Source organism: Marmota monax, unplaced genomic scaffold, assembly GCF_021218885.2.
Source record: "Marmota monax isolate L192 unplaced genomic scaffold, Marmota_monax_Labrador192_F-V1.1 WCK01_AAM20220418_F8-fsc00022, whole genome shotgun sequence".
In the NCBI taxonomy this organism is placed as follows: Eukaryota; Metazoa; Chordata; class Mammalia; order Rodentia; family Sciuridae; genus Marmota; species Marmota monax.
In genome coordinates, this window is record NW_026695215.1 from 22,556,008 (window position 1) to 22,576,238 (window position 20,231).

The window sequence follows — 20,231 nt, forward strand, 5'->3', positions numbered from 1 at the left end:
AAATTTCTATGTTTCTAATTTTTAATAATCTATCATGGTATTTAGATTGATAGAGAATATAAAGTCCAGAAAGCCTTGTTTTCCGTTGGCTTCCCTGTTCCCAAGGTTTTACTGTACTGCAATGATCCTTCTGTCATTGGAACAGAATTTTATGTGATGGAACATGTGCAGGTAAGTTAATAATCTTATTTCATTTGTTCTTATTTTTAATTTTGAAGTTAAGTATGATTTATTAGATGAAATTTTATTATGATATTTATAAATGACAGTTTATTCAACTGTTAATCAGTTAATCGGTTTGCTTTGTAAAGGCTTAAATTTTTGTTTTAATTTAAGCATATACAATGAGGGAGAGATGAAATAAACTAAGAACTAATTTAATAATTAGAGAATATTGACTTATTTTTAAGTCTTCCTCTAGGTGTCAGAAAAGAGCTATCTATAAATGGCAAATTGTCCTGTAAGGTATGGGGGGATAGCACATTTCCCAAAGAAAAGATCAAACCATTAATAAAATAAATTCAAATTATTTTTTAGTTTGTTTCTGGTAAAATTCAAGTTGGGAGTAGTTTGACTTTTGTGTTCATCTTAGTACACCTTCATATTTTCCCTCTGAACGTATACTCTTATATTGTTGCCAAAAGCTCAGTCCTTGTCCCTGATGCCAATTCAATAACAAGGATGCGAGTTTGGGAAAAAGAAAAAAGAAGGTTTATTACTTTGCTAGCAAAGGAAAAATACAGGAGACCCCTGTTCCAGAAGCTGTGATTCTGCCCATCAGCAGGAACAGGGGTCTTTTAAGGAGGTGATTCAAAGCTACTTTCCCTGTGTTCTCTGTTGGAGTTGTAATTCACTTGTTAATTTGGGAGATAGTCATTTCTGAGATCTTCTGGTGCCACCCCCAAGTCTGGATTACTTCATTCCTAAAATGGATGTGTACTCTAGGACAGATGAATCTTCCTGAAATGGGGAAGAAAGGTAATACTGTTTCCCCTGAGATTAGGGAGTAGTCGAGAGGAAGAGAAAGAAACATGTCCATTTTAAAAATAAGTTGGAAGTGGACCACTATTACAATAGTAAATGTTTCACAAATGAATGTATTTCTGACATATTCTACAAAGTATTAGTTTTGGTTTCAAGTATTTAAATTACCCATTATAATCACATCCATAGGGCCGAATCTTTCGTGACTTCACACTTCCCAGAGTTAGCCCAGCAGAACGCTCAGCCATATATGTGGCCATGGTAGAGACACTGGCTCGACTGCATTCTTTGAATTTACAGACAATGCAATTGGAGGGATATGGTCCAGGTGCTGGGTACTGCAAAAGACAGGTAATGTGTCAGTATAAAAAGCCTACTTTTTAAAGTTCCTCGAAATAAATATTGTTCATTTGTTAAAATAAAAACCAATCATTATATGGTTTTCTGAAACTTTGCTATTTGTTATTTTTACATAATTCTTTAGATTGACTTATTTTTAGGCTACTGTTTTCAGATTCTTCTTTTAACTTACAATATATTTTCTGCCTAGTCCCTCCTCCCTCCCTCTCCCTCTCGGCCTCTCTCTCTGCCCCCTACCCCCTTACTCTCTTTCTCTCTGGGGATTTTATGGGGATTGTACCCAAGGCTTTGCTCAGGCTACAAAAGCACTCTATCACTGAGCTAATAATTCCCAGCCCACTTTTTAACATTTTTTATTTGAAGACAGGTCTTGCTTAGTTCCTCCGGCTGACCTTGAACTTGTAATCATTCTGTCTTGTCTCCTGAATCACTGGGATTATTGTGGGAATCAGGCAAGAAATGGCAAATGGCACTCTAAAAGAGTGGAGAGCTCAAACTTTATTTTAAACCAGCAGGCCCAGAGGAGATCAAACTCCAAATTCTCAGCATGCATTACCAGTTTGTCACAACATTTATAAGCTATGTAGTGTCATAAATTTTCTAGTTCAAACAATACATAGTTGTGTACAAGATTTTAAGCTTGTTTACAAAGCAGAGAATGATAAGGGGAAGAACTGGCTCCTTTTATGAGGCCTTGGGCCCAGTGCCTCCACTGGTACAGGGACTTTTATACTTCAAAGGAAAGTAGTTATATTCTAGCAGAAGTCATTTATAATCCAAAAAGTAGGAGGGCATGGTGCTAATCAAGTTCCCAGAAGAGGAGCTGACTAGAAAGGGGAGAACTCTCCCTTTCCCAGGCACTAATTCTCAGGACAGTGTTCTTGGTTTTATTTTGCATCCAGGCTTGGGTTAGTTTACCCATTACAGGATCAAGTGTGCACCACACTGGGAAAACAGTTTTCCCTTTCTAAGTTGTGCCAGCAGGCATTTGTTAAGCTTTACTGTGTGTTTAATTCTTTCTGAGTATTGTGAAAAATAACAAGAGAAATAGGTTCTTCTAAAGAAACTTGTCATTTTTGAGAGAACTGTACATGAACCTGTACATCTCAAATACATGAAACTAGAAAATTATATAAAAGAGTGTATAACCTAGTAGTAAATTGTTTGGTGCTTATCACAAGAGCACTGTCATTCAGAGCACTGAGATTGCTTAGATGGGAAAAACTTTCTGGGAAAGATATTTTGCAGTAAGTTTTTTAAGAAAGACGAAATTTGGAGTGATAGGGGACATAGTGAGCCTTTCAATCAAGGGAAAGCAAGACCAGATATATAGGAGGCTGTTTCCCTTTGTAAACATGTCAATTTGGGTGGGAGAAAGCTGAAGAGAGGGAGAATTAGGTTTTGGAGAGTACTTAGTCTGTGTCAGGTCCTGTACCAGATGAGTTATTGACCTTCTCTTTCTTATCTTTGTGACAACCCTAAGACATAGGTATTTTCACTTCCATTTTGCAGATGAGGAAACTAAGGCTTACACTGACAAAGTAATACACAAGTAAGCGGCATGAACATAATTTAAACCTGGATTAGTAAAACTCTAAAGATAAAGATCTCTGTTCTATTGCATTAAATTGAGTAGAGATACACTTGGTGAAGGGAAAGCAAGGAACCACAGATGGGTAAGTAAGAAATAAAAGACGGAGACCAGGCAGAGATACACACAAGAGTTTATTTGTCAGAGCTGACAAATAAAGGCATCTTCTCTATAGGAGAGAGAGAGGCAAACAGGCTTGAGTTCTGGGGACTTTTATGGGGGAAGCTCAGGAATCAGAGGAGTTTGGTTAGTGTAAAGGAGTGGTGAGCCTTTCTCAGAAACGCCCTTGGGTGGGAAAGTGAAACTTTTTCCTTACAATGGTGGCTTTCACTTAAGATGGCCTTCCAGATGCTAAGCAAGGACTACTTGGAAATGGAAAGATAAATGCAGATACATAATATAGTCCCACTTGTTGGAGGAGTCTGAAAAAGTGGATTTGTTTTTAATTCTAAGAATGATAGAAAGTATTTGCACTATTCATACCTGAAGTATATTTAGAAGACTCTGGGAGTTTAAGAAAGGCAATTAAAATTGAAAGTCAAAATCTCCTTTTTTCTTCTAGCCTCCATATTTCCTTTTTCAGGGGCTACTTATTTCTTGTGCCCTTTTAAGAAATGGTCTATGCCTATTTATTTGTATGAGTGTTTGTGTACATTCTTTTTTTTCCACAAAGTTGTTCCTGGATAAAGACTATATCACACCTATGATGAGTAGGACAGTTTTTGTTGTTGTTGTTGTTGTTGTTTTGGGTTTTTTTTTTTTTGGTACTGAGGATTGAACTCAGGGGCACTCGACCACTGAGCCTTCCAGATGCTAAGCAAGGACCTTATACTTGGAAATGGAAAGATAAATGCAGATACCTAATATAGTCCCACTTTTTGGAGGACTATGTTTTGTATTTTTTTAGAGTCAAGATCTCACTGGGTCAAGTAGTGCCTCACTTTTGCTGAGGCTGGCTTTGAACTTGCAATCCTCCTGCCTCAGCCTCTCAAGCCACTGTGATTACAGGCATGAGCCACCAAGCCCAGCTAGGCCAGGGTTTTTTTTGTTTTGTTTTGTTTTGTTTTTGTCTTTGACAAAATGCTAGGAGAGTAAAATGAAGGAAGATAGGCAATACCTGAGTGTTTAAAATTTGAGGCTGATATGAATGTTTTAACTTATGTGATTTTTCATTTATAGGCATTATCTCAAGCTTTTCAGAGTAAAATAAAATTTGAGATAAATGAATTTGTTTTAATTTTAGAATGGCTCAACCTTCCATTCCACTTTCAGCTCTATCATTTTTCATATTTATATCTTTAGGTTTCAACCTGGACATCGCAGTATCAAGCTGCAGCTCATCAGGACATCCCTGCCATGAAACAGCTATCTGAGTGGCTAATGAAAAACCTGCCAGATAATGACAATGAGAGCAATTTGATTCATGGAGATTTCAAGCTAGATAACATCATTTTCCACCCTAAGGAGGTATTGTAAGCCATATTTATAATAACTAAAGTAGGTCTCAATTGAAAAGCAAGTAGATGCCCCCTGGACATCCCCATGGAGCCCTGCTTTCCCCTCCTTCCCTACAACTCAGGATGTATACACACTTAAAACTTGAAAAAATTATTTCTAGCACAGGTAGATGCCTACCTTTAAGGCTGGTTCTAATCTTAAATGGTATCTAATTTACTACTTAAAACGGATTTGGAATTTTTATATGTACATCACTGTTACCAAAGACATTTTTCATTTATTATTTAAAATATTTGGCTCATCCATGTTCTTGCTCTTTCTTCTGGTTCATTACATTTCTTTGGATTCTTTTTTTCTATGCTATTAAGAATTTTTAATTTGTTTATTATAAGCTCAGAGAAGGCAGAATTCCAGAAGCCTCTTTTGAGGCCTCAGAGAATTGCATGAGATTAATGTAACCTTGCCCTGTGTAAATGTACACAGTGTACTCTTTGTAAAGGGTACAGACAAATCAAAGATTTACAGTTCCCCAATCCTGCTTCTTATTTTCTGGGTCCATTAATTTTCTCACAATGCTAAATTTTTTTTAGAACAGGAAAAGCTGCTGTAAACTTATATGCTACACTTTTGGGTTTTATATTCCTTCCTTACAAAAAGAGTACAGGGAAAAAATACATAAGTTGCATTGCATAGTTTTCATTATTCAAAGTATCCTTATAAGGATATGTGAGCATATTTACCAGCAGGACAGGAAATTTTTCATAGGAAAGTTAGTCCGGATATTAGAATTATGTATATATAATTATATACAGATGCTTCTCAATTTGTAATGGGATTAGATTCTGATAAACTAATTGTAATTTGAAAATATCAAAAATTGAATATGTGTTTAACATGCCTAACCTACTGAATGTCATGACCTACCTACACAGTATGCTCGGAAGTATTGGTTGTTTACCTTTATGATGACATGGCTGATGGAGAGCTGTGGTTCACTGCCACTGTCTAGAACCATAAAAGGGTACTATCCTTCACATCGCTAGCCCAGGAAAAGATCGAAATTCATATGGTCATTGCACCATTTCATAAAGACAGAAAATTCTAAGTCTAACAGTCATAAGTAGGGGACCGCTTCAAGTGTGTGTGCATAAACTTTTGTTTAATAGCATTGATGAATTCCAGATTCTAAGCTATCTATATTAAGATTAGGAAAATTAAATAGTGCCAATTTATAACCTGGAAAATTACAAAATCTTACTCATTAAAACATCAGGATCTGCCTTGTCTTGGTCAATATTACTTGATTCATTAATATCTTGGAGCTTATCTTTGACTACTCTTAATAGAGCCCTTAATATGTTATGTAACTATAGTTGCTTTCTATTCTGTACTTAAGAAAGGAAAAATACAAACCTAGGTCTCCCAAAAGATTATATGTTCTTTACTAAGATATTTAAAGTTTAATTTTAATATGCTGAACATAATGGTAAACCATTATAAATATCCAATTATTTTTCCCTTTTATCTTTAATCTCACATTTTAAATCCATCTTTTATGGGATTAAAGTAGCTGAACAGGTATCATCTATTTTCAGATAAGCAAGGTATCCAATTGCTGGGAGAGACATTTCTTCTTAAAAGGAAACAACCAATAAAGACATAGATTTTAGTTATTTAGCTGCAATTCTAATTTGTTAATATATATCATCACCTTTTAATTTTTTAGTAGTTAGGAAAATATCTTCTACTTTATACTCAGCAATCTCAGAATTACTAGTTAAGTCAAACTTAAATAGCTTCTGCCTCCAATAACTATTGTAGCTAACTCTTCATGGATGTAATCCATGAATCCAAGTCAATTAGCATTTATTCATTACTAACTGTGTGCTCTGAAACATGGGATGGAAAGGAAATGTATCTCCTAATGAGCTCAAAATAGAGATGTAGAGAAAAGATACCCAGGAATTAGCAAAAGAACAATATATACCTATGTGCCTACACATCACACAAGGCAAACTATGAGAATAATTGAAGAAGAAAAGATACTCACTATGGACTAACACTAAGAGCTTTAAAAATTTAAAATGTCATTTCAGTTAATAGTTTATCTTTCTCCTTCTTTTTAAAATTCTCACAGTAGAGAATTAGACTTTTTATTCCCCATAAGATCACAAATTGCAAAATCATCCTCTGGATTACATGACAGATATGTATATGCATGTGCTCCCCTATATATATGTACAGAAATATGATAGAAAGCTTTTTTTTCTATTCAGGTTAAGGATTATGTCTTTATTTTTTTCTTATCTTTGTCTCTGGAATCTACATAATAGATGAAGAGAGAGTGAGTGAGTGAGAGAGAGAGAGAGAGAGAATATGAATATACCTACAGGTCTTTTTATATTTATAGAGCAGGTGCTCACATGATTCTGAATGAATCTATGTTGAAAGAATTGGTTTTTGCTGAGAGCCACAAACAGGTCAAGATGGCGCCTGGCAGTATGCTAGGAGGAGTGGTTTGAGAAGTAACGTCAGTGAGCCATTAAGATGATGTTAATTAAGTTAAGCTGTGTGTAATTATTAAGATGAAGTAATGCCAGTGAGCCATTAAGATGATAGAGATTCCTTTTTGGGTAATTGCTGTATCTACATGATAACTGAGTTAAGCTGTGTATAATTGTTAAGATGATGAGGATTGCTGTATCTGGATGATGTTAATTGAAACAAGCTGTGTATAATCAGTTAAGGGTATATATACCTCTACTCTCCTACAATAAAGCGGCTCCCCGCTGTATCAACCTTCACAGGTTGCTTGTCACCCCCCCCCACCCCCCCCCACCCCCCCCCCGCTATTTTGCCCAGCCAGCCGGGCTGTGGCAGGTTTTGCTTGTAGTGAAATGTACAGAGATAATGAAACTTATTACATACTTGCCGCAGTTTGGCTGGGCACCAAATAACTGAGCCACCACAAAGCCTTGTAGGTTCAAACAGCAACTCTTTATTCCCGAACTCTACCGGCACTCTACACACACTTCCCGGGAACACACTCCCTCCACCAGGCTCCGCCTGACAATTCTCACTGAACCCCCACTGAGAACTCAACGGGAACTCCAAAGTAGTGGGCGGGCGCCCTGAGGCAGCAGGATCCGCCCTAATCCCAGAGCCGCCCTATTCCCGAAGCAGGGTCACCTTTCAACCATTCCCTCTAGCAAAATGCCAGGCATCATTCCGACTAAACTGTGGCTCTCAACAACTCCCCCCTTCTGTTTAATTAAACAACAAGCATGTGGCTTAGGGACCGTGCCTGTCTTAGGTTGTCCAATACTACATATGGTCCTTACCCGTCATCGGATGAACTGACCTCAAGGCTTCAGCCTCCTGTCTTAGGTTGGTACCATTGTAATTGGATCTTACCCGTCATTGGCTACCAGTCCAGCATACAGCCATACTTGTGGATAGGCCTTTGCACCATTGGGGGGGTGAGGTTCTTTGCCTCACCTCTGTTGGCCCCAAATTTGGCCTTGGTGCCAATGGGGGGGGGTGAGTTTCTTTGCCTTACCTCTGTTGCCCCCCAAATTTTAGACCATCACAAGCAGAAGGGAGGAGGATGCAAAATGCCACGGCACCAAGCCAAATGATGGCTCTTTTTGAAAAAATTGTACCACCAATGACACCATCAGTAAAGATACCCCAGCACTACCACAATTCGCTGCACCAACAGATAGTTCACAATGCATGCAAGTGATACATAGTCCAGGCAAGTTCTGCAAACAGTTCAAAGCAGAGGAATCTATTAATATGTCCATTTCCTCCCAAAGTAAATCGACTCCTTGATTGAGCATCACTTGCTGAGTTATTATTCATTGATGCATCAGTTTATACAGTTTGTGGTGATAGCTATCGCAGAAGCTGTAGTTTGGTTTTATCTTTGTCTTCACCGGCACTGGGATGAAGATAGGAATTCTGGCAATGATGGCTAAGAAAAATTATGTAACATTCCAGCAGGCACTAAAAGAAAGCAATTTTCTAAACAATTTACATAATTATGTAACATTCTAGCAGGCACTAAAAGAAAGCAATTTTCTAAACAATTTACATTATCCTGAACAGAATTATTAAATATAATGAAAAGGAAAGGTAAAAGTAAACAAACAGATCTGTTAACCTTCTTTTTTGTTCACATATTAAAACAATCCTCAACAGCTGTTTACCCAATTTAAATTAAACCATTTAAATCACATGAATAAAAAAAAATATTTGGATCCATTTTTTCATGAGCGCTCCTCATATATGATATATGGACATACGCACATACATTCATACAACACAAAACAGAAGTGTGCACACATAACACAATACATACAACACATAACATAATAGTAAATGCCTTGTAGCTTTTCACAGGTGAAATCTCCATTGCAATGTTTAAAAACTCCACAGTCAAAAAATAGAACTGATCAGAAAAACATTAACCTAGGTCTGTATGAGCTCAAAAAATAAAATAAAACTTCATGATATGGGAAAAGGCAATAATAAAATGGATATTGAAAAAGGCATCCTGGTTACCACCTGGGTTTGACTCTTCTTATGATATCCCATCCTTCTTCCTGTAACTTGCATATGAGTCTGAAGGTATTCCCACAAGTAAGCCCCAAGGTTTCTTACATTTGAAATAGGCCTTAATGGTGTTCATTATTCATTAGCCTCCAGGTGTGGGAGAATCACTGTCGCAGATGTAAGGATATCAGCTGTTATGGATTTGAGCCAAGTCATCTTCTTTTTGGTCTGTAGAAATCGCTTTAGTTAATCTCTCTGGAATCCAAATCATTTTAATACAGTTAAAATTACTTATAAATTACTAGGTAGAATAGTAACATGAAATGATCCTCTTATAATACAATATAATCACAACAATAAAAAATATTATGAAATCTAGTAGTCATGGAGAAGGGAATAATCAATGTTTCCTATAGCAATAACTACAAATTTTTGATTGCCTGCCATATGTCAGACTCTGTACTTATTCATTGAATAAATACATGTAGCCCACCTACTGAGTGCCAGGTACATATGTACTTTGTTAGGAACTGGGAAACAGAACAGATATGCTACCTGCCCTTATCTAGTGCCTCTTTATACTAACCTCATGTAAGAGGTAGATTTTATAGCTGAGAGAAAACTGAGGTCTGAAAGGTTAACTTGACCAGTTAGTGAATGATGGAACTAGGATTTGAAAATAGATCTGATGCAAAGCCCACAGTTTTCCCCAGAGCCACTGAGAAGTGAGAGGGTGCAAGCATGCACTGTTATACAGAGCCGTGAAGCCTAGTAGCTCACATTGCTCAGATGTTGCTATGCCTCCCTGTACCTCTTCCCTCCTGCCTCAGTCCCTTGCAATCAGTTAGTGCATATCATTTCAACTTGGAGTATTCATTGTAACTTTTTTCTTTAAACAAAAATAGAACCATATTACACATATTAATCTATAAGTTGCTTTTTTCCCTTGTATTTACATTGTTCTGTGTTCTTAAAAGACATTTTCCCTTCATACATGTTACATAATAGAATAAAAAAACTTTCTGTTCTATAGGCTCCAAATTACATAATGATCTTTTTATTATGTTATTGTATAATAGTAGATTTTGTATTCATAAAAAGCATCTTTTATAGAAATTGTGGTTTTATATCTACAACATGAAATGATCCTCTGTAAAAAGTATTGCCATACTGGTGTAAGATTTGTTATGTAGCTAGATTTAATCACCAGAGCTAATGCTTAATTATACATGATTTCTTGAAATACAATTAACTATTGAAATTTCTTCTTTATCACAACTACTCCTGGTTGAGAAGTTTCATCTGCTTTTGTGTTGCTTATTAGTAAAATAAGTAAAGTAAAATGCAGAAGGACTGAAGGCCAGTAATGAAACCAGAGGACTTGGCTCTACCTAATGAAGGCTAATTCATTTCATTACTTCATAAATGGGATAGATGTGCCACTGGGGGTAAAAACTGGCAAACTATAGCTCTATATTGGCTTTTGATGGAAAACATGATTTTAAGTATATTCTATTTCATCTATTTTCTTATTTTCATTGATTTGAATTTTAATATGTTAAAAGACCTTTTTTTAAATTTTTTAATTACAGACTCGAGTTTTGGCAGTTTTGGATTGGGAACTTTCAACCACTGGTCATCCTCTGTCAGATTTAGCTTATCTTTCTCTGTTCTACTTTTGGCCAAGGACCATTCCAATGCTGCATCAAAGTTCTCAAATTCAAGAAAGCATAGGTACAAAACATAATGTTGTCTAAGTTGCTATTAACACAGAATTATCTTTATTATTATCATAACTAATTATATTGTAATTTTAGTTTTTGTTTCTTCCAAATGTTTCTCATTAATTTTATTTATCAATTTTTATAAATATGGTATTTTATGTTAGTAGTTTGTGATAAAATATAATCCTTTGTATATAATGTTCTTTTGAGAATCAATATTTAGAGCATGTTTGATGTGTGGATTAATGGTTATTATATTATTTTACATATATATGTCATATTGTAACATTTTGAAATATTTACCCTCTCTTTTTATTTAAGTTTATATTGTGTACTTTTTGTACAGGAATACCATCAATGGAAGAACTGGTTTCAGTATATTGCCGCTACAGGGGAATTAATCCTATTCTTCCTAACTGGAATTTCTTTCTTGCATTTTCATATTTTAAACTGGCTGGAATAGCACAGGTAATTATTTGTTTTGAATATGTTTCGACATTATTTACTAATGTACTGTTAACAGTATTTTTTGGTCTTCAGGATTTGATATTTTTTAATCCTTAGACTATCTTGCTTTTCTTAAAGACCAGCTATCAGTTATGGAGAAAATGTAAATCTACAGAATAGGACCTTTAGTAAGGGAAATTTTGAGTAGAAAAATGTTTTGCCACTTTTTTGTATAATAAACATAGGAGAAGGAGGGTGAGAGAGAGAGAAAGACATAATGACAGCAAAAAGTAGGTAGAAACTGGCCATTTCCTGAATATCCAATGTGAAAACAAGCTACACTCTTTTGAGCCTCCCTGCTTCAGACTAAAAAGTCATTAGCTAACCAGAACTGATGACAAGGGAAGAATCCCAGTACCTTATATATGGTAGCTGCTTATTATGTTTTTGAGTGAATAAATGACAAAAATTTTGCATTTTCTAACAGTCATATTTAATGTAATAAATTTTGAGAGGATATAGAGCATAAATTCAGGTTTTCTCCAATTTTAACATAAACAAATGCCTTCTTTTTTCTTATCCAGTTTCCAGCTACCTTGAATTTTAAAGGTTTTAAGAAATTGAGATGCTTCATCAAAAGTAGGATTTAGAAAAAGAACAGTAAATAAGAGATTTCAGAAAATTTTTAAATGAGAAAAGAAGGAATAAAGAAAATTACATTTAATTTTCTTTGTCCTCAGAATTTATGCTATACATGAACAACTGAAATCTCCTCCAGGAAATAGTATATTACGTCTCATCCTATATTCTAACAGCTGATCATGTTGAATGAATGGATTTCTTGAAATGTGTTCAGTATCTGTCAGTTTCTATAAATCAGATACCAAATAGACTTTAAATTTAAAATGATTTTCATTTCAAATAAAAATTTGACATGAGTTATAATTGAAATTAAAATATTCATTGTAAACTACATAGTAATAGCCTTAGACGTGATCACAAACTTTCCATTCTAACTGGAAATGTAAAATTGGAAAGATAGAAAAATCATTACATTGTTTATTGCATAAAGAATTACATAAAGAAAATAGTAATGAAATCCAGTCACTTGTATTTAGAGAGATGGAAAGGGGTGTTTATTATATTGGAAGTACAGAAATGGAGAATTATTTTTTAAAACTGATTAATATTCAACTAACACAGTTCAAAGGAAGCTGTATTAGTAAATTACTGTAATAGTAAATAGTAAATTACTAAATTAAGGGTCCACAAATGAGATTAAATATTAGAGGTCATCTCATTGCCTTCTCTTTGCCTTTACAGATTTTGATTTCTTTAGATTTACCCTCACTGTGAAGAGAAGGTAGTGATTGTTAGAGATGTTAATTGCAGGTTTGATGTCTTTGGTAATTGCTAGGATCCTTTTCAAGTTTGTTTTGATTATCAGTTACAATTTCCCCTGGATGAGAGTGTTTTAACTACATGATACCAGTATGACCTTTTAATTTAGTGGAGTATAATTATTACTCCTACATGTGAATTTATGGCATTGGTAGACTAATTTACATCTTTGTATTTTGAATTTAATTCCCCACATAGCTGAGAAACTTTGGAAAGACTGATTGGATAGCTGAAGGACAGTTTTCAATAAATTTTAATTGCCCTATGTTAATTTATTTATAGGGAGTATATAGTAGATATCTTTTAGGAAATAATTCATCTGAGGATAGCTTTCTGTTTGCCAATATTGTGCAACCTCTGGCAGAAACTGGATTACAACTCTCAAAAAGGTAAGGAAAACAGAGTCCTTCAGTAACTCAAATTAGAGCCTTAATTAGGTCTGTTTGAATAAGTTCACAGAGAGTAGGGAGGAAAAACAGTCTATTCATTCATTAAGAAATAATTAGGTATGTGAAGGTTATGAACTTAATGAGATAGGCATTATTTTTGTTGATGGTGCCAGGATTTCTGTTGCTAGTTATGATAGTATTTTGGTAAAATCTCTTATATGCATAAAAATAAATTGACCCAAAATGAAAAGAAAATTCCCATATTTATGACTTAAAAATTACCATATTTTTATCAATTTGAATGTATAACCTTTTAAAGATATAGGTACAACTCAAATGTTTCCTTCTAATATTTGACTAATAGTTCCTTCTAATATTTTAATTATACCTCTTTAAAATTATGTAGTATATAAGCTTATTTATTACTTTCTCCCACAGTATTTTATTCATACACTTCATAAGTGTATTTTTTTATTAGCTACACATGACATTACAATGATCTTGGCAATTCATACATTTGAATCAATTGGGGTATAATTTCTCATTTTTCTGATTGTACAGATTGCAGAATCACATTGGTCATACAGTCCCCTATATACATACAGCAATCATAATGTCTATTCTATTCTGCTGCCCTTCCTATCCCCCTCCCCCTCCCATCACTTCTCTCTATCCAATCTAATATGACACACTTTTTTTTCTTTTTCTCCTCACAACATCATACATGTATTCTGTATAACAATGAGGGTCTCCTTCCATCTTCCGTACAACTCCCCTTCATAAGTGTATTTGAAATCCATGTCTCCATCATTAGAGTGCTTTTTGAGGCATCTAACACCCTGTTCTAGTTATACTCCTGTTACTGAATATGTGTATAATGTTGTCCCTGGAAATTTTTGCCTAAGCCACAAGTACCTGCAGAATAGCATTACAATAGTTGGTTTTCCACATTTCTTCATATAGATGGATACTTGTGATCTGTAACAACATGATAACCAACTGTTGTTCTTTGTGTTTACCTTTAAAGGTCTTCTTTAGAATAACCTTGAAGTCATACTTGTGTTTCTTTTAGTATAAGTATTAAATTTGTGTTCAGTTTCCTTCTTTTTAGTGACTTTGACAGATGACTTCAACAAAGATTCAAAACTAGCATTGATTGAGGTCATGCTAGGCTTATATTTTTTCCCAAATAGTGCTTTAAGCATTAAAGTTTAATGTTCAAGATAAGGTGATTCTATATTTACTCCATAATACGAAAGACAACAAAAATTAAAGTATGGCAACTCTCTTTGAGGGATATTCGGGGGAGCTGGAAGGCAGACTTCACATTATCTTCAGAAATAGATAATTTTGATTTTGAACATATTGATAACTTTTTTTTTTCTTTTCTTTTCTGGTCAAGAACTTTCAGTAATGTGTTGCCACAGGTTGATACTACAGGACAGTTGTTCCTACAGACTAAGAAAGGCCAGGAAGTTCTTATGGAGGTGAAGCATTTCATGAAAAAACACATTCTTCCTGCTGAAAAGGTATTTTATAAACAATGTTATGTGCTAAAAAGACTATTGAATACTTTTGTTATTTCTGCTTGTAGGAGAACCATGGTGTTATTTTATTTGCAGTCAATTCTTACCCAGATTCCCCTCCTCGTCTTACACAGAACCTAAGAAATTCCAAGCTTCTAAAATATGACAGTGGGAGAAGCAGGGTATGGTAGTGCATGTCTGTAATCCCAGGGACTCTATTGTTTGAGGCATGAGCACGGCAAGTTCAAGGCCAGCCTGGGCAATTTAGCAGACCCTGTTCAAAATAAAATAAAAAGGACCAGAGTGTGGCTCAATGGTAGAGACCCTCTAGGTTCAGTTCCCAGTATATCTCACACTCACTGTCTCACAAACACACATGCCAGAGGGCTGTACAGGTAAGTCTGTAGAATAGAAAGTAAGTCACACAGAATTAACAGTTGGGAGCCTAAATATGTTGGAGTAAAACTCTCCTTTGGGTACCTTTTCCTACAGCAGTAACATTCAGCTTTAAAAAAAAAAAACATGACTCTCTTTAAGAATTTAATGAGAACTGCAGACTTCACAAGAGGGTAATGCCCAGAAAATTTCACCTATCATTTCAAGCTGTTCACAGGTATTACCCGGTCTCTCCCCCGATATGCTACTCTGTGAAGATGTTAAGTTACACTAAGTTCATGGAGAGTAAATAGGGAGGCGGTATGATGCATTCACTCATTCAGTTAACAAATAATGATTGAGTACATAACAACAAGTTATGAAGAACAAGATAGGGCTTATGCTCCTATGGCACTTAAATACTTTTACAAGAAAGACAGACATTAAATAAGAGTTGACAAGAGCTGTGAAAAAAGATAAAACCTCTTATGAAATTATGGAAGGAGATGGGGATGTGTGTGGGTAGAACCCTGGTGTAGGAATGTAAGTGCTTGATTCTAATCCCTCCCTTCCACGGTTAGGTGGTGTTGTGTTAGTTGGTCTTGTGTGGCCTCAGTTTCCTCATCTACAGTGTGAATAGGTCTTACCAGATATATGGTAAATTCCTATTCTACTTGCCTGTGATTCTGAGAGGTCTAGAGCTAGACTGGCAAATCAAATAGGGACAAAAAAGACCAACATTCTTTCAACAAAAATGTTCAGAGCTGGTATGTGTTTGTAGGGCAGTCAGTAGTGCTGTTTGAATTATATAAATTTCATATTTTAAAGTAAATATCTAGCTTGAGATGAACATTTCTCATAGAGTGAGATATAGTTTATTTAAAAATGCTTAAATATGAGGAAATTTCTTTCTAAAAATAGTCATTTCTCATGTCCAGAGATTATCACTGAATATATTCTGCTTTAGTTAGTATTTGTTCAATTATGAGGTTTTTTTTAAGAGAGAGAGAGAGAGAGAGAGAATTTTTTAGTATTTATTTTTTAGTTTTCGGCAGACACAACATTTTTGTTTGTATGTGTGCTGAGGATCGAACCCGGGCCGCACGCATGCCAGGCGAGCGCGCTACCACTTGAGCCACATCCCCAGCCCCAATTATGAGTTTTAAAGTTCTGAACTTTTGGTTTTTAAAAAGAAAATACAACACTTTTCTTTTCAGGTGGTGGTCTGCATTTAACATTTTCTTCCCTTCCCGTAATCAGAAGACTATTGAATTAACAATAATAAGAAGTTTTTGGAAGCCATACACGGTGGTACATATCTGTAATCCCAGCAGTTTGGGAGGCTGAGGCAGAATGTTGGCAAGTTTGAGGCCAACCTCAGCAACTAGACTTTAAACTACTGAGACCCTCTCAAAATAAAAAAATAAGAAGGGCTCTAGCTCAGTGGTAAAGTGCCCCTGGATTTAATCCCTAGAATCAAAAAACTTTTTTTCCTAGAAAATGGAATATATTGATAAAAGCATGAAAGCAGGATGCCTAAAGGTTTTGAAGAGAATGAACATTAGATTTGGAAAACAGAGTAGATCATAGCCAAGAAGAAATCATTACAGTATGAGCCACATTTCAAAAGAATTTGGAAATAAGAGCTGGTTACCGATGTGATTCTGCAATCTGTATTTGGGGTAAAATTGGGAGTTCATAACCAACTTGAATCTAATGTATGAAATATGATATGTCAAGAGCTTTATAATGTTTTGAACAACCAATAAAAAAAATTAAAAAAAAAAAAAAAAAAAAAAGAGCTGGTTATAGCACAGGTGGTAACCATTTATCCGAAATGGAGTTCTCTGTGAATGGCTAAGAAGGAGAGCAAGAATGCCAAGGGGAAGAGAAAGAGCGATGATTGATTGAAGAAATTAGCAGATGGGTTGCTTGGGTTGGTCTATCATAACCCTGCATAGCAGTGGTATTTGCCCCAAACAGCAGACTGCAATAGTATTCTTAAAAAAAAAAAAAAAAAAAAAAGTAACCATGGGCTTCAAAGAAGTCAGGTTTTTAACTGAGGATTAGTGGATTAAGCAGGGCCCTCCATGTACTGTTTTTCTGTTTTGCTTTTGTTGCTTTTAGTGGGGGTGGGTAGGGCTTGAATAGAGATTCTAGTGTCTGTCAGCCTCCCTCATTCCTATCTGCTCACCCTAAAATGCAGTCTGTGAGTTGTCTCTTTCACTTATAAATGTGAATAGGCATTCAGTGGACACTGCAGCACTGAAGAGTCAGTGATACTCCACTGACATTATTATCATGCAGCAGTTAAAATATTGCAAAGAATCTGCAATAAAATAAAATGTTGTATAAGTTCTTTAAAAAGGCAGCCTTTATCTTTTTTTTTTTTTGAGAGAGAGAGAGAGAGAGAGAATTTTTTAGTATTTATTTTTCAGTTTTCAGTGGACATAACATCTTTATTTTTATGTGGTGCTGAGGATCTAACCCAGTGCCCCGCGCATGCCAGGCAAGCGCGGTACCGCTTGAGCCACATCCCCTAGCCTGTATCTTTAAGAAGATTTTCCATGTTTTATGTGATAAGGAAACCCACAGTCATTTTGTCTTTACAAATCTTTGAAATCTGGAATGTGCCATAACTGACAATGTGCACTTTTTCTTCTTTTAAAAACTTGTACCAACATCTGTTTTATTGGGTAGAATGATTCTCAATGATGCCAATCCCTGATGGTGAGACATACACATTTGAAATTATATTGGAGAAAAATAAATAGGTTTTTCAAAATGGAAGGGGAGAAATCCTATATAAAATCTATCCAGTAGTATATAACTGAGTTTTACAAAACCCAAAACAGTCACATTTATAAGTTAAGTTTGTGTCATAAAACAGCAACATTTTAGCATTACCTTTAGCTACTAAGACTCTCAATGACTTTATATTTTTACATAGTTTTCAAGTTTTTATGATATGAAAAAATAAGCTTCACAAAACTATGGCAATGACCTTTTTATATTCTTTGAATAGCATAAACTGAGAACATAATCCATTATCTGTGAAAATAGTAAAAGTCAGTTCTTCCCATTTAAAATTGATAAAGAATCCTAAAAATAGCATGTAAAACATAAACCATGGAACTGTTGATTCTTTCTAGTAGACTTAAGTTTAAAGTAAAAATCATATACTGTGAAATTATTTGTATGCTCAGATTTAAGATTCTAAACTAATATATTCCTCAGTTAGTAGATGAAGAAGTACCAAATTAAGGTTGATATTTCGAGAATATTAACCAGGCTCAAAATATATTTTTTGCTTTTGTCTTTTACCAACAGTTTGGTTTTTTTTTTTTTTTTTTTTTTCCTTTTGAGCTGGAGTCTTGCTTTATTGTCATGCTGGCCTCAAACTTTGAGGTCAAGCTATCCTCTTGTCTTAGCCTCTCAAGTAGCTGGGGCTACAGAGGTATATTACACAGGTATATTACAGCACCTGCAGCACCTAGCTTATTAAATTATTTTTCATACTTTAAGAACTGAGAAGGACTTTTTTTTGTAATGAGGTGTTGCGACACACAACTAAGTCATGGTCACTGCAGAAGAACTAGGCTGGCACTATTTAAAGACACCCAGACAGAAAAATATCTTTCTTTGGTTTCTATGACTCCTCTGACCCAGTTCCCACAAAAGGAGGCAAAGCAGGCAAGAAAGAGAGGAAGCACGCCTTGAACCCGGGTTTTATTAATGAGGGGACTAATCCATGGAACATTCTATCCAAAAAAGGGCAGAAGGGTAGAATTACAACAAACAAGTGGGTGTAATTCAGCCCCATCAGGTGACACCCACTTCCAGAGCTGCACCTTTCTTATCCAAGCTGAGGTAAAGTCCACTTTCATTGCAGGGTGCAATACCAGTCCAATACCTCTTTACTCAGGACTTAAAGATGTGTGTATAGCTCCTGTTCAGGGCAGCCCCCTGACAATGAGGTATTTTATTTAATTCTGAATCACAAATAGATTTTGCAGTTCCCTAAATGACTTTAGAATATAAAGTATTAAATAATGCAAGTAAACACTGGCATAATTTAATTCTTTCGAACTTTAGTATTGCTGTGATTTAATTTCTTAGAACTTTAGTATTATAGAGAGGTAGTCAGAAATAAGGAAATTATAATATGTTTATTACCAAACACAATAGCACTGACTATTTCTGTAGCAACATGAGGAATAGAAAAAATAAACAACCTTAAACAGGAAATCTTCCAGTTTAACTGATTTCCTGACAGAAATGACAACAGCTATTTATTCTCGTACTTTTGAAAGGACAGATCTTTGCCTTGTTGAAGTTATCACCAAATAAAGCAGGACTCCAAGGTAGCCATCCTTCAATGAAAAGAACATTTCAATACATTGCTTATATGAGTGTCTTTTGGTCTGAACAATTTTGGAAATAATTTGATAATAAGGATAAAGAGTTTTGACAATGTTTATAGCCTTTAACCCAGTTAATTCTACTAGCCTGGGAAGTATGAGCTTGTTTTGTTGAATTATTGTTTTTGCTAGTTCTTGTTTATGGTGGCTTGTTTGCTTGAGTGATTAGTAATTTTTCATGGTATGCTCATGTTCCTTGGAATGTAATTTTATCTGTGGAAAAAAATAAAAACAGGTAGAGATACAATAATAGCAGTACATTGCACAATGCTTATATAGTCCAATATTTTCGTTATGTTTTAACTTCTTTTAGTTGCACATACTAGAAGTTATTACTGTTTTATTTTACTAGGTTTATATTTAGATTTACTCACATATTTGTTACTTTATTGATTTATTATTCTTTCTTGCAACTCAAGTGTTTCTTCTAGAATCAAGTTTGTTAGGGAGAATCTGCTTGCTAAACTCTTATTTGTCTTTCCCTATTTTTTGAGGGGTGGGGGATGCTGAGTGGGTAATGACTTTTTTATTGGTAATACCTTTATTTTGCCCTACTACTTGAAAGGTAGTTTTATTTTTTATATAGAATTATAGGTCAATAGTTATTTTCACTCAGCAGTTGAAGATATTTTCCCACTGATTTTTGGCTTCATGTGTTACTATGGATATCATCTTTCAATTTTAATTTTTTAATTATCAATAATCTCTTTTTCCCTTTAAGAGATTTTCTTTTTCTTTGATGTTATGTAGTTTTACTATGCTTTATCTTCATTTTATTTTCTGAATTTGAGAATTGACTTATCAGTTCTGAAAACTTCTTGGAATAATTTTTCCAAATTTCCAAAAATGTTTCCAAATTTTTTGCAGTTTAGGGAACTACAAAAAAGATGGAAACATTCTTTTCATCTAAGGCTCCAGTAAAACTTATGTTAGAGCTGGACTTAATTGTGCACGCCTATAATCCCAGCTGCTCAGGAGGCTGAGGCAGGAGGATCACA

General features: G+C 34.9%; 1 protein-coding gene across 5 annotated transcripts in view; it reads left to right on the forward strand.

Annotated features, from left to right (window-relative positions):
• Positions 1–20,231, forward strand: part of Acad11 (acyl-CoA dehydrogenase family member 11) — an 83,061-nt gene that overhangs the window by 12,590 nt on the left and 50,240 nt on the right. For 3 of the 5 annotated variants that reach the window (XM_058574907.1, XM_046431651.2, XM_046431653.2), the window contains exons 3-9: positions 46–171; positions 1,174–1,335; positions 4,238–4,402; positions 10,543–10,684; positions 11,021–11,142; positions 12,805–12,911; positions 14,314–14,440. In XM_058574907.1, coding sequence (XP_058430890.1) covers positions 157–171; positions 1,174–1,335; positions 4,238–4,402; positions 10,543–10,684; positions 11,021–11,142; positions 12,805–12,911; positions 14,314–14,440 — 840 coding nt within the window. In that variant the 5' untranslated portion in view covers positions 46–156. The remainder of the gene's footprint in view (positions 1–45; positions 172–1,173; positions 1,336–4,237; positions 4,403–10,542; positions 10,685–11,020; positions 11,143–12,804; positions 12,912–14,313; positions 14,441–20,231) is intronic. The other 2 variants (XM_058574906.1, XM_058574905.1) reach the window with 1 other exon arrangement.